Source organism: Clupea harengus, chromosome 5 (assembly GCF_900700415.2).
Source record: "Clupea harengus chromosome 5, Ch_v2.0.2, whole genome shotgun sequence".
In the NCBI taxonomy this organism is placed as follows: Eukaryota; Metazoa; Chordata; class Actinopteri; order Clupeiformes; family Clupeidae; genus Clupea; species Clupea harengus.
This window is the reverse complement of record NC_045156.1, coordinates 21,791,659-21,805,061: the sequence shown is the minus strand read 5'-3', so window position 1 is coordinate 21,805,061 and position 13,403 is coordinate 21,791,659. Positions and strand designations below refer to the sequence as shown.

Here is a 13,403-nt window from a genome sequence, read left to right as displayed (position 1 = left end):
GAACAATTATCTGTGATTTGCCAAAGAGTATTTCCTCTGCAGGCAAACAATGATTAATACAATGATGTTCACAAGGGAATAAAGGAGAGGGATGTTTGGAAAAATAAAGTTTAGGAAATGCACCTGTATTGTAGTGTTCTCACACCATATGAAGTAAATTGCTCAGTCACTGCCTTTGCATGTCTCTACGACCATGTAGACACACCTAGAAATGGGGGATTATGTAACACATGAAAACTGTTCGCATGTACCCTAATACCCCATCAAGATTACCTGAGTTAATGTTTCACATGCGCACACACAATAACTCTTAACAGCCCCACCTTGCTGAGATATAAAGTGGAACCGACCCCATGCACTTCTCCATTCCTCTCGCTCTCCGTCGCTCTCTCTATCTCGCCGTCACTCGCTCTCTATCTCTCCGTCTCAGCAGTGTCTGTTTGTTAGAGCAGCATGTCTTTCAACAGCAGTAAGCGACAGACCACCTTCACTAGCCAAACCGTTGCGGCCTCAACCAGGCCTGCCGTTCAGCACAGTTACGGCGTCACCCACGTCTACAAGGCCGGGAATGCCATAGGAGGTGTGAAGGTGGTGGGGGGGCACTTTTCAAGCTCTGGGGTGCACGGGGGTTCGTTAGATCACGGGTACAGGGCTGGAGGATGGAGCAACAGGCTGGCTGTGTGCCCCCCTCTCCTCACAGCCGTCACCGTCAACAAGAGCCTCCTGACCCCCATTACCATGGATATTGACCCAAACTACCAGCACGTCCGCACACAGGAGAAGGAGCAAATCAAAGTCCTGAACAACCGCTTCGCCTCCTTCATCGATAAAGTGAGTCTCTGCCAATCTATCTCTGCCTCTACACAAAGTCTTACCCAAAGTTTTTCATCAAGTCTATTGAACAGAATGTGCTTTGATGTGTCATGTGTTTTGTACGGAGAGTGTGATTGTCTTGTTTAGGGGTGTTTATTCAGTATATCATGTTATATTTAGTTATGTTTGCATAATTAGTATGCTGTTGGTATGATTGGCTGGAATATATGAAGAGTTTGGGAGAACTTACAAACTAGTAAACTAGTGCAGGAAAGTTGGGTAATAGATTTAAACAAGTTAGTTGGGTAGTTTACAGAGGCATTAAGTAGTTTTTCATTTTTTCAGCATAAACTTGTGCCAGCAGATCAGTATCAAATTAAATGTTAAGCAACTAAAATTGAAAAACTGAAATGACGCCATGTAACCATGTTGCCCTCCCCATTTCTGCACACAGGTGCGTTACCTGGAGCAGCAGAACAAGATGCTGGAGACCAAGTGGAGTCTCCTGCAGGACCAGACCACCTCCCGCTCCGGCATCGATTCCATGTTTGAGGCCTACATCGCTAACCTGCACCGCCACCTTGACACACTGGGTCACGAGAAGGGTCGTCTGGGAGGAGAGCTGCACAACATGACAGATCTGGTGGAGGACTTCAAGCAAAAGTGAGCTTATATTCAGGCACACACATACAGATGCACAAACACACACACACGCACACATACACACACTAAATTAAATGGAGACAGATCATTGAGCTCCTTATTCTCAGTTCTGATGTCATGTTGATGACATGGTATCTTATATGTCTGTTGCTTAGATATGAGGATGAGATCCACAAGCGCAATGAGTGTGAGAATGAATTTGTGATCATTAAGAAGGTGAGCGGTACCTCATAATCTTACACTCAAAATACACACCCACACCCACACAGGACCACACCCACCCACATACACTAACATGCCCCACACATCGCATGATGACACATATAAACACATCCACATTAACAAATGCATTCCTGGACCGTGTCTTTGCCCCCCCCCCCCCCCCATTGAACAGATATAAACACATACACATTAACAAATGCATTCCCTTGGACCATGTATTTTGCAACATAGCGATTGTCACTATTTGTAATGAGTATTTTAAGGCTGCAGTGTTTGATGCCTTTGCTCCTTGTCGGTTGTGTCAGGACGCGGATGCAGCCTACATGGCCAGAGTTGAGCTGGAGGGAACACTAGACAACCTAAATGATGAGGTCCACTTCCTCAGGAGGCTCTATGACATGGTACTTTGGTACACACACACACACACACACAAGGCTTTGGATTAGTACATTAATAAGATCTCACTGTCAACTGTCATGGTCCTGTTGTTCTCGGTTCCCCAGTTAGTCAACTATGAGAACTAGTCTGACCTAACACACCTGTGTGTATGTGTGTGTGTATGTGTGTGTGTGTGTGTGTGTGTGTGTGTATGTGTGTGTGTGTGTGTGTGTGGGGGGGGGGTATATTAGGAACTGCAAGAGCTGCAGTCTCAGATCAAGGACACATCAGTGGTGGTGGAGATGGACAACAGCAGGAACCTGGACATGGACTCCATTGTGGCTGAGGTCAGAGCCCAGTATGAGGACATTGCCAACCGCAGCCGAGCTGAAGCTGAAACCTGGTACAAACAGAAGGTGAAGACATGTGCACTCACCACCCTCTAATACACTCACACACACACACACACACACACACACACACACACACACACACACACACACACACACACACACACACACACACACACACACACACACACACACACACACACACACACACACACACACACACACACACACACACACACACACACTCACATAATTGTTGGCCTTCTTTTCTGGGACCAATGCTTCCTCTGGTGTTGTATATAGAGTTGAATATATGGAGTCTGAATATAGTGTTTACCTTTGAGCGTATGTATATAAATATTTGTGTTTAATGTGTTCAGTATGAAGAGATGCAGGTTTCTGCCACTAGGCACGGCGATGACCTGAGATCCACCAAAACTGAGATTGCTGAGTACACTCGCAGAGTCAACAGGCTTCATTCAGAAATTGACGCCATCAAAGGACAGGTAACCTTTGACCTTTGACAAGATGCACTCACACATGCACTCTCATCTATCTATCTATCTCCTTGCCTGCATGACTATCTGTCTGGCTGTTTATAGGTACATGTCTATTGATGTATAGATTACGTCATCTTGTGTATCTGTCTGTATATAGTTTAATCCCTGTCACTCCTTTCTCATAGCTGAAACAGATGGAGACGCAGATAATAGAGGCAGAGGAGCGCGGGGAGCTGGCTGTGAGAGATGCTCGTGCTCGACTCAAGGACGTGGAGGATGCCCTCCAGCGTGCCAAGCAGGACATGACAAGGCAGGTGCGCGAGTACCAGGCCCTCATGAACATCAAGCTGGCGCTGGATATCGAGATCGCCACCTACAGGAAGCTGCTGGAAGGAGAGGAGAACAGGTGAGACTGGCAAGATACTACTACTACTATAACTACCACCACTACTACTATTATTACCAGTACTACTACTACAACTACTACTACTACTACTACTACTACAATGACTACCAATACTAATACTATCACTACTACTTCTACTACTACCACTACTATAACTACTACTAAAAGGAGAATAACATTTTCGAGGCATAATAACTGAGTGGAGTTAAATGTGGTTTTAACAATGTGTGTAATGTTCTCTCTCTTCTTGTCAACCCTCTTCTAGAATGGTGCAAGGCATCCAAGCCATCAGTTTCTCCAGGCAAACATGTAAGTTATCCTCTTCTACACACACTCCGCACATACACACACACGCACGCACGCACGCACGCACGCACGCACGCACGCACGCACGCACGCACGCACACACACACACACACACACACACATACGCACAAGCACACACAACAGAAATACATCCATGCACATATGCTTACACTCTCATTCACTAAAAAGACTGGCCCTTCTCTTGTTTGTTGCAGCCGAGAAATACAACTCATTCCCTTTGGAGACCTCAGGTGTGACCCTTGACCTCCATCCCCGAAGTCTGATTGGCCCTGAGAGCAGCCACAGCTTTAGCTCCTCCTCCACCTCCTCCAAACACACCATATTGACCAAGGACATCAAGAAGAGCCCTACAGTGGAGACAGTGGAGTGGGTGGAGACAGCTGTTCAGAACGGAGCGGCAGAGGAGTAATCATTGTGTTCAAAAACGAATCAGGAAATTAAGGAACAACTACTCATACATGTTCATGCTTCCAAATGTATTGGGTGTAATAGTTCTGTATGTTGCTAGGGTTGTAATATCATATCAGTAGCAGCAATTGTCAAAGCTGGTTATTGTCAGTGCTCAAAATCTTCACAACATTTTGAAATGGGGCAAAACCAAAAAATTAGGTGTCACTGTTTTAAAATCAATAAATCCCCCAATCCCATTTTATTCATTTACATTTGCATTTATTCATTTACAGATTTTATTTTTTTAATGTAAAGCAACTGACAAGTGAATACAATGCGTCATCATTCTTTCCCATATATTTTGGCTCTGAGTAGTCGTCTATTTAGAATTATGTTTTAAGGACTTTTGCAGTTTTGTTTGTGATACAGCTCACTACATTTACAAATTTGACATTACAAGAACAGGCTATGATATTCCTCCTTTTTGGGGTCCCTCATTACACACTCTGACATTCCTTATCGGAACTAAAAGACAGTCCCCACTTAGTTAGGTGTTGGTTCTTGGTGGGATCTGTCATCACACATTACACTGTAAGGTTGTCTATCTGTGTGGAAAGGAAAGGCACTACATACATCACAAATAGACATCATTGAGACACCTAGAGAATCTTTGATTTAAGACGACCAGGCAAAAGTCGCGTATTTTTATTTAGCGATGTGGAGTCAATGTAATTTGTTAATGTCTACATGTATTTTTATTTAGTGATGTGGAGTCAGTGTAATTTGAAAATGCCTCAGTGTGATTTTCCTTGTGTTTCAGAGTCTTTGTCCGACCCTAGTCAGTCTGATGTGTCTGCGTATATAAGCCCACTTTATTTGCCATTCTGTATCAGTGTCTGAATGCCTGTGCTTGTGTGTTAATAAATGGCAAGAAAGCCGAAGATATGCCTGACTCTGTGAGATCTGGGCACTCAATCATACGCGTTGGAGGCTTCAACGGAGATACCTTCCATTCACTTTGAATGGTGTGGCATCATGCTTTACCAAACTGAATTGTGGTTCCACTGATTCGCTTGCGATGCTTGCAGTAGAAAGTTGAGAAGTTCAAACTTTCTTTTGTTTGGTTTTGAAGCAAAAAAAAAAAAGCCAAACAAATGACATTAATGTACAAATACGATATATGGAGTTTGGTCCACCATCTTTTTTTACAGTCTAGCCCTCTTTGGATATTTGCATGAATACGTTTTAATTGGCTAGCGCTGGCACTGGAATATTTGCATGAACGCAATTTGATTGGCTGGCACCTGCGTTGCCACTTGAAAAGTCAACTTTCTACCGCAAGCAATGCAAGCAAAGCGAAGCAAAGCGAAGCAACGGAAGAACACAATTCAGTTTGGCAACGCATGATGTCATCTCTGTTGAAGCCTCCAACGCGTACGTGTGAGTGCCCCGTAAGGGATCCATGGTGGTGATTTCTCTGTTGACTGCTGAACATCCTCCACACCAGCTGATGTCACCCACATGCACTATGAAGACCCCCTCCAACAGCAAATCACTTTTCAGTAGAAAGGTTCAAAAGTCTAAGTGCTTCAAAAGAAACTTGTTTTGTCATCACTTGCTGCTACCACTGGAGGGATCCATGGTACCGTGTACTGCAGTGCTGCTGGTAGGTGTGGTTCATGACAGAGTGCAGTCACCGTGGTTGAGTATATGGGCACGGTGGTGCAGTCGTTAGCATCACTGCTTTGTGAGTAGTTGACTCAGGTTTGATTCCCTGTACGTTACTTTGATTAAAAGTGTCCGCTAAATACCAGTCTTTTACCTTAATCTTACTCTGACGGTCCTATCAACAAGCCTGGCTCTTTGGCGTCATGCTCAGGTTGCTTGGCCTAGTGGGGTAGCGGCTCTCTCCATGGATCTCCACTACAAGGCTGAACTGCTGCTGTCCAGCATGCCTAAGGTGACACTGAAATGGGAAGACCTCATCTCCCATGCCACATCGTTCCCAGCAGGTCAGCAGCTGGCAGACCTGTTATTCCTCATTGGAAAGTTCGGCAGAGTGTCTCCATTACTTCTTGCCACACCCTCGCAAGACAAACACACTGGGTACTACAATAGTGAAGCACTCTGCACATGGTTGCTGAAGTAGTGGTTCTGAAAGTGGTTGGAGCAGTAAAACAAACAATTGCAGAGGGTGTCGAGTTCTTGTATTTTGTTCATCAGCCACTGCCTTCATCCCCAGTCCCCAACAATTAAAGCAGTAGACTACGCCAAATTTATTTTCGTAAAATTTATTTTGATTGTTACATCAGGAGATTCTGGATGAACTGCCCCTTTCAAGGCTTAAATTAAAATGCCACATCATTTTCTAAACTGTTTGACAGGGAGTGTTTTGCTTACTGGCACTGCAGTTGTGCACATAGGTGTCCAACAATCAAGAAAATCCTTTTAAAGCATGCCTAATCACTTAAATTCTAAAATCGTTCAGTAATTCAACAACACTTGTGTAAAAGTTGTCATTCTAGATGGAGTTGACCCACCCCGTGTCATCATAACCATCGTTGGTTTTGCAAACAAATCTGCTCAATTCAATTCAATTTATTTAAATACTTGTAGTGCCAAAACAATGAAATTGTCTCAAGGCTCTTTACAGAGCCCAGTGCCTGAACACTGCATACGCACAAAATGGCATTCAGTTTTGCCAGTCATCCATCTTGCTTCAAAGGTGCCGGTGGAATGTTTCACATAAGTTCATACCCTCATTAAATCAGGGGCTGTTTCATTGAGTGATGTAAGGACTTAGTGAAACTAGTGTTGTGGCTCCTTCCAGAAGACTGCATTCAGGTTTCAGGTTCTCCCTGTTTGTTTCAGGCTACAGGCTACGGTACACATGACACGTTGTTGAACATCATCCATCATCCATCGTTTTATTATTTCACCCTCTTCTAAATATTTCAGCAGCTGTAAATACATTTCTTGGCAAGCATACCGCATATGCGTGCATGCTCATATGTTATGCATCCTTGAAACAGAGCTGAGCTAGTTATCAGATGCCTTGTGGTCATTAGTTTGTTCTGTTGAATATATTTCCTGGTAGCATACTGTACATTCTGATCAACTGAATGCCGTGTCACTTGTCGAATAAAGTATCTATAAAATGAGTAAACATAAAATGTAAATATCATATATCTGAAAATCAAAAGTTAAAACACTCAGAATAACTTTTTTTTTTACTACAGATCAGTTTTTCATAAGAGCTAAACATGTTCAATGTTCAGTGACAAAGAGGAAGTCGGAGCTGAGTACAGGGACTCCATTTTCATAAAGATATCAAATGTCATATTGCATCACGCGCCATGGCAGTAGTTCAAAACCTGCTGCAATTTGCTAGAGTTATATGCAGAAACTAAACTGTCAGATGGAGCAGGTGGCATTTGTTACAGATAAAGACTTTTCAATTTAGCTTTGAACTGTAAAATATGTACAGTTTATTTTCTTTTTTCATCACATAAATGGATTCGATCTTTTGGGTGTAAAATTTGCAGACACAGACAGACAGACGGCACATGCACATGCACCAATGAACACACCAGTTTTTATAACCTGGGGTTGATATGATTAGACTAATGGTACGAGCAAGACTGAGAGTTAATCTTCATCCGCACAGACACCACACCCACACAGATATACAGCCCACAGGTTCTTACTACCTACATGAATGAGTGGATAATTAGGCTAATGCTGTAACAATAAAAAGTAAAGCTGTCTGCGAAGTGTGAGCCAGAGCCTGCAGCTAGAACAGGGGATTAAACATGGCGCAGGCCTCGACAAACATTTCACTTTTTAAGTGTTTTCCTCCAGCTATGAACATTTAGACTGGGTGCTGCCAAGATTAACGCAGACTGTTGGCTCAAGGGTTTGAATTTGGGTTAGAGAGTGTCGAAGTAACAAAGAAAAGATCAGAGATTTCAGGTGTGTATTCTCTCTCTCTCTCTCTTTCTCTCTTTCTCTCCATGGGCTCAATAACTCCACTAATTACTAACTTTATTCTTCAGCGTGCACTTGTTTTTGTCATGCATGGAGCTATACATACCCCCCTTATATAAATGTACACATATACATGGATGCACATAGATGTATATATATAAGACACCCATTAGTGACATTTTCCACATTGTGTTCCAGGGCGGATTGCCACGCCACAGAGACTTTGAATGGTCGCTGAGTGATAAGCAGAGAGAGAATGTGTACTTATGTAGGCTGCAGGTTGTCAGTGTAGAAATCTATCACAATCCCGCAACACACACACACACACACACACACACACACACACATACACATACACACACACACACACACACACAGTTTCTGCCTCCCTTTTCTTCTGCACAGTCAGTCTATTACATCCTTCGGCCTCTCTTTCATGCCCACACACACACACACACACACAGAAACACATACACATACACATACACATACACACACATATACATACACCCACACCCACACACAGAGTGGTGTGTCAATGGTCTCATGAGTAATGGGGGGACGTGTTGGTCGTGGCAGGTAAACACTCTTGTGCATAGGCATGCTGCTGCCTGCTCAGGGCTGGGTGAATTTCAGAGGAGGTGTACTGTTTGTAATGTTCTTGCAGTACTTACACTTTTCTTTCTCCTTCTCCTCCCCCCTCTCTCTTTCAATCCCTATCGCTCTATCTTTATTTTTTTCCATCAATTTCTCAATCCCCCCCCCCCCCCCCCCCCTCTTTCCCTTTCTCTCCTGTGTAACAGGTTTTAGAAATGCTTCAACTTTGGTTATTTGACAGCAGTGGGTGCATTTCCAAACACACACACATACACACACACACACACACACCTCTTTTCTTTTTCTTTGTACCCTTGGGTGTGGCAGGTAGCCAGTGAATACCTGCCTGAGGTGTGACTTTAAGGCAGTGTGTGGGAATCAATGAGAGCACTAACGAGTCATGTCACTTCCTCTGTCTGCATCTCAGAAGAAGGAACAATGAATTGAAATGCTATATTTTGTGTCCCTGATCAGATCGCTGGTTATATTACTGTAACTGTGCCTGCCCTGTACACTTCGTCAGGGGATCAGTGCAGTTGTGTGGATACACATACGATTGCAAAGGCAGTTTAAACTAAGTATTTGGAAAATGGCTTTTGGATTGTGTATAAACATATAAAGGCTTAGCATGCCGACTCTACTTTGTAACTGTAATTGGACAGTTGGGTCCAGAAAACCTCTTACCTATCTGTCTCAACAAGGTCAACAAGGTCAACAAGGTCATACATCTTTTATATATCTACCATACATCTCCCATGTCTGTTCATTTTCATTTGGTTCATAGTATTTCACAGAACTGCTTTCCTGTAGGCTGTGGTTGTATTTATGAACATAACACATTACAAAGATCATTACAACGCTCATTGATATTGTAAAGCTTTGACGACCCTCTGTGCCCCCTGTAGTCTTTGTAGTGGCCATGCATTGACTGTGGGGAGGTGGCAGGGTGGTGCATTGTTATTACCTACACCTGGACTGGGAGTGTGCTCTAAAGGTCCGAAGATCTCTCCCTTTAAATTGTTGTTACTTGTTAATGTTATATGTTATAGTGTTATATGTTATAGTGTTATATGTTATGTGTTATATGTTATAGTGTTATAGTGTTAAATGTTATTTTTGGCATATGTTACTATGTTACTATGTTACTTTGTTATCTGTATCTACTGTCTACTGTCTACTGTCTACTGCGTAGATGTTGCTGGCCAAGTCTTAAGAATTTTGCTGCGCTGAAGCAATTTGGTGTATGCGACAATAAACTCTTTGACTTTGACTTTGACTCAACAGACACCCAATACACTGCTCTGACAAACTCCACACATCCACTCTCCGCACCACACTCATGCACTCACTAGTTCACTCGCACGCAAGCATTCTCTTCCATTCACATTACACCAATACTCTTATATCAATACCTCACTCTGTTATTGCTGGCATTTACCTATGCACCCACAGCCTATAATATCCCCCTAGACATTCATATTCCTGACACTGAAGTTTGAAGTTTAATAAATTCCCTTCCCTTAAACTTCACCTGGTGGTTGCGTCCCCTTTATGTTGCGGTCTACTCTACCTCTCATGGCCATCAGGAACCTCAGAACCTCAACATTCCATGGATGTGGTTAGAATACCTGGCCTTTCAGGTGGAGTGTGACAGGTAGGAGGGTTGCCATGGTGACATGGGAGCTCCATGGAACTGATATAGCTTAAGGCAAGCCGCTAGTGTTCCTGTGAATATGAAATCTTTCTGCACCATGGCTATGATGGCTGCACCATCTGCACCTGTCTTGGCCAGGTCTCCCTTGAAAAAGAGATTCTTAATCTCAATGGGGTTTCTCCTGGTTAAATAAAGGTTAAATAAAAATGGACCAGCTCAGTGCCACCTGTAGAACTGCATGGATTATGGTTAAAGTAACGTCTGAAACAGAGAGGTGCAGAGGCGCCGTGTGAGAAACACAGACGCATATGGCACATGGTTATATGAAGGACAGGTAAACACACTTGTTGTCCCAACTACCAGCTCTAGCAGGCTATTCACTTTTGTGATCTCAGTCTGAAACCCCACAAAAACGTAAAAAAAAGCTTTTACAGCACAACATATATGCCAAATATATATCCAAAATACATTGGTTCGGAGTCTAGCTAGTCTGTGCCATCTTTGCTGTTGTTGACGTTTGCGAGGCAAGTCTGTTGGCTTTTAGCTATTGTTAGCTTGCACATTGTAGATGAAAACTCGTTATTGTAACTACAATCTATGGAAACATGAATTTTATGCTATGTGATCACGCCTGCGGTTTACATACTATGATAAGTGTAATGTGATTGGTTGAGTCCTTTCATTCATCACCACACCCTTATTTTCATTCCATTTCATTCATTTCATTGCGCATGAATGAACAGAAAACCCTATATCAGGTTAGGAGAAGAGGTGGGGTAGGGTAAGGTGTGTCAGTATAAATGTGAGTGGAGAATCTGGCCTATGTTGTTGCTGCTGTTCAGATACAACGATACACACTTGCTCAAGGATAAAACACTACTGGTTTTGAGGTTATAAATAAAAAATTACAACTGCAGTTATCAAAGGGAAACAAATATGTGTCTGTGTGCCTGTGTGTGCACGCCTGCGTTTTAAATACAGTACGCTGGTTAAAAGCCTACTAAATTAGAATGGCACTTGGAGAACGCAGATCTCTGCCAAGGCCAAATGCCCTATCGCAATGTTAAAAAAAGTGAAAAAGAAAATCCTGGATCCGCCCCGGAATGTATTGGGTTCTTTCTTGGCCCATGCTTCTATCAAGTTTCATGGAAATCCGCCTATTAGTTTTTGTGCAATCTTGCTGAAAGACAAACAAACAAACAAACAAACAAACAAACAAACGGTAAAGAAAACAGAACATCCTTGGCAGAGGTAATGACTGACAAGCCTTTCAAACTATTTTTTATCATTTAGTCCTAATCATCAGTCAATAGTCCTTTACCCAAGACTCTTGAAAAATTTTAAATAATTGAAATCTGCCAAACATCTAAAGAACCACTGAAATAATAGACTGTAAAGTAGATGCTGATAGAGTGGAGTAACTGCACAGACCAGAAGAATTAATGTAACACAGAGTCAGTTTATGACTTTCAAACAGTGCCTAAGCACTTACAGTTCTGGCAACACAAACATTATAATCTTTATTATAATGTTTATGTTTATTATGTTTTTGATTGAATTATTATTATTATTATGTTTTTGATTGAATTTGTGGTTCAAGTTTAGGTTTTTTTCTCTTCAGTTTGCCTGCTTTGCCACCCTCAATGGGCTGACACCAAATGAACATGCCCTCAGATGGTTAATCATTACCAGACAATAGCTCATGTAGAGTAAGAGCACTCCTTAAAAAGGCGTGTTGTTACGTCTGTGTTCCATCACCATGGCAACATATATTTTCACTCCACCCTTTGGCCCTGGCGAAGGAAGGGGTGTTCTATGCAGAGGCAGGCGAGGGGTGTGGAGCGGGAGTGGAGCAGGGGCTTTTAGAAATGTCTACCATAGAGATCATGACATCTGCTTTCATTTGAATTATAAAAATGTATTTTTTTTATTTGGTGCTGCCTAATGATGTCTGTCAAGTTAGTCCATCAACTACAAACAAATCTGTTAAAAATGAACAGAACACTGAACAATGAGTAGTGTGCCTTCAACATTTGGGAAGCTACTGGTATGATGGGGGAGACCACATGATATAGCCACCGGATGGTGATGTAATTGCAGAGATATGACAGTTGCTAGGAGCAGCAGAGCAGCCAAACAAACAGACACACACACACACACACACACACACACACACACACACACACACACACACACACACACACACACACACACACACACACACAGTTTCATACCTTTACAGATTCATATCATGTCACAGTACACTATTGGAAATTAGTTTAGTTTTTACTGTGGTTTGAACAGTATGTTATTGTATAACTGCTTTGTAGTACATTACTCTTAATCACAAATGCATTATGGTAAATTGTACATGAGTTAACCAGTATCTTAATGTAGAACTGATGTCATAGTGCTGTGTATCCCACAACTGCATTGTGGACAAGCTTTTACTGTGAAGATCTTAGTGTAGGGGGCCCAGGCCCCTATAAAGTATTTAAGGCAGTGTCTATTTTGAATGGCACTATATAACCAAATGCAATTGATTTGAATTGAAATTGAAAAGCAGGAAAGAGCAAAAAGGACAAGCTATTTAAGTTCATAAATCAGGTCAGACGTCAGAACTTTTTCATCTCTCTGCTTTGCTCCTTGACCCATGTGCAAAGGTGTTAGCAGCACAGCACTCAAGAGTGTGACAACATAAACTGATGCACACATGTTATGTCTGATTATGGTGTAGTACAGGTGTCTCTGAATGCCACATATGTCTCTCAATAAGCTAATACATCTAGGCAGCGTACATGAGAAGATAAAGCTGGTCAGGTGCTGGTGTGTTTACAGGTGTACCTGATTTAGTGTGTATGATGTAATATAAATATATTTACTGGAGATAAAGCAGTATACACTATATATAACTATACACACTATATCACTGGCCAATAGCTGCCAGCAGTAGTTATACTGGAAATGTCTAATTGCGTGCATCAGTGTCTGCTGTTGGTGATATCCAGATTGAAATCTCTTCATCTGCTGAGGAATGTTGTGATGATCGTGTGATCTCCATATCTAAATATCTAATTTTATTAAAATGATTAGACCAATGCGAAACCAGACAACAC

At 42.3% G+C, this 13,403-nt stretch overlaps 1 protein-coding gene across 1 annotated transcript; it reads left to right on the top strand.

Annotated features, from left to right (window-relative positions):
• The first annotated feature begins 331 nt into the window (after positions 1 to 331).
• Positions 332 to 4,994, top strand: LOC105897863 (keratin, type II cytoskeletal 8-like). The gene is made up of 9 exons (XM_012824841.3): positions 332 to 831; positions 1,268 to 1,476; positions 1,632 to 1,692; positions 2,004 to 2,099; positions 2,328 to 2,492; positions 2,807 to 2,932; positions 3,112 to 3,332; positions 3,598 to 3,641; positions 3,854 to 4,994. Exons 1-9 carry the CDS (start codon positions 454 to 456, stop codon positions 4,066 to 4,068), a joined length of 1,515 nt encoding a protein of 504 aa, XP_012680295.2. The 5' UTR covers positions 332 to 453; the 3' UTR covers positions 4,069 to 4,994.
• The last annotated feature ends 8,409 nt before the right edge of the window (positions 4,995 to 13,403 follow it).

Excerpts from the sequence above, each read along its gene's own strand:
- LOC105897863 (XM_012824841.3), top strand. The coding sequence starts at position 454 with ATGTCTTTCAACAGCAGTAAGCGACAGACCACCTTCACTAGCCAAACC. Across the intron at positions 1,477-1,631 it reads GTGGAGGACTTCAAGCAAAA|ATATGAGGATGAGATCCACA; the intron begins GTGAGCTTATAT and ends TCTGTTGCTTAG. Across the intron at positions 1,693-2,003 it reads AATTTGTGATCATTAAGAAG|GACGCGGATGCAGCCTACAT; the intron begins GTGAGCGGTACC and ends CGGTTGTGTCAG.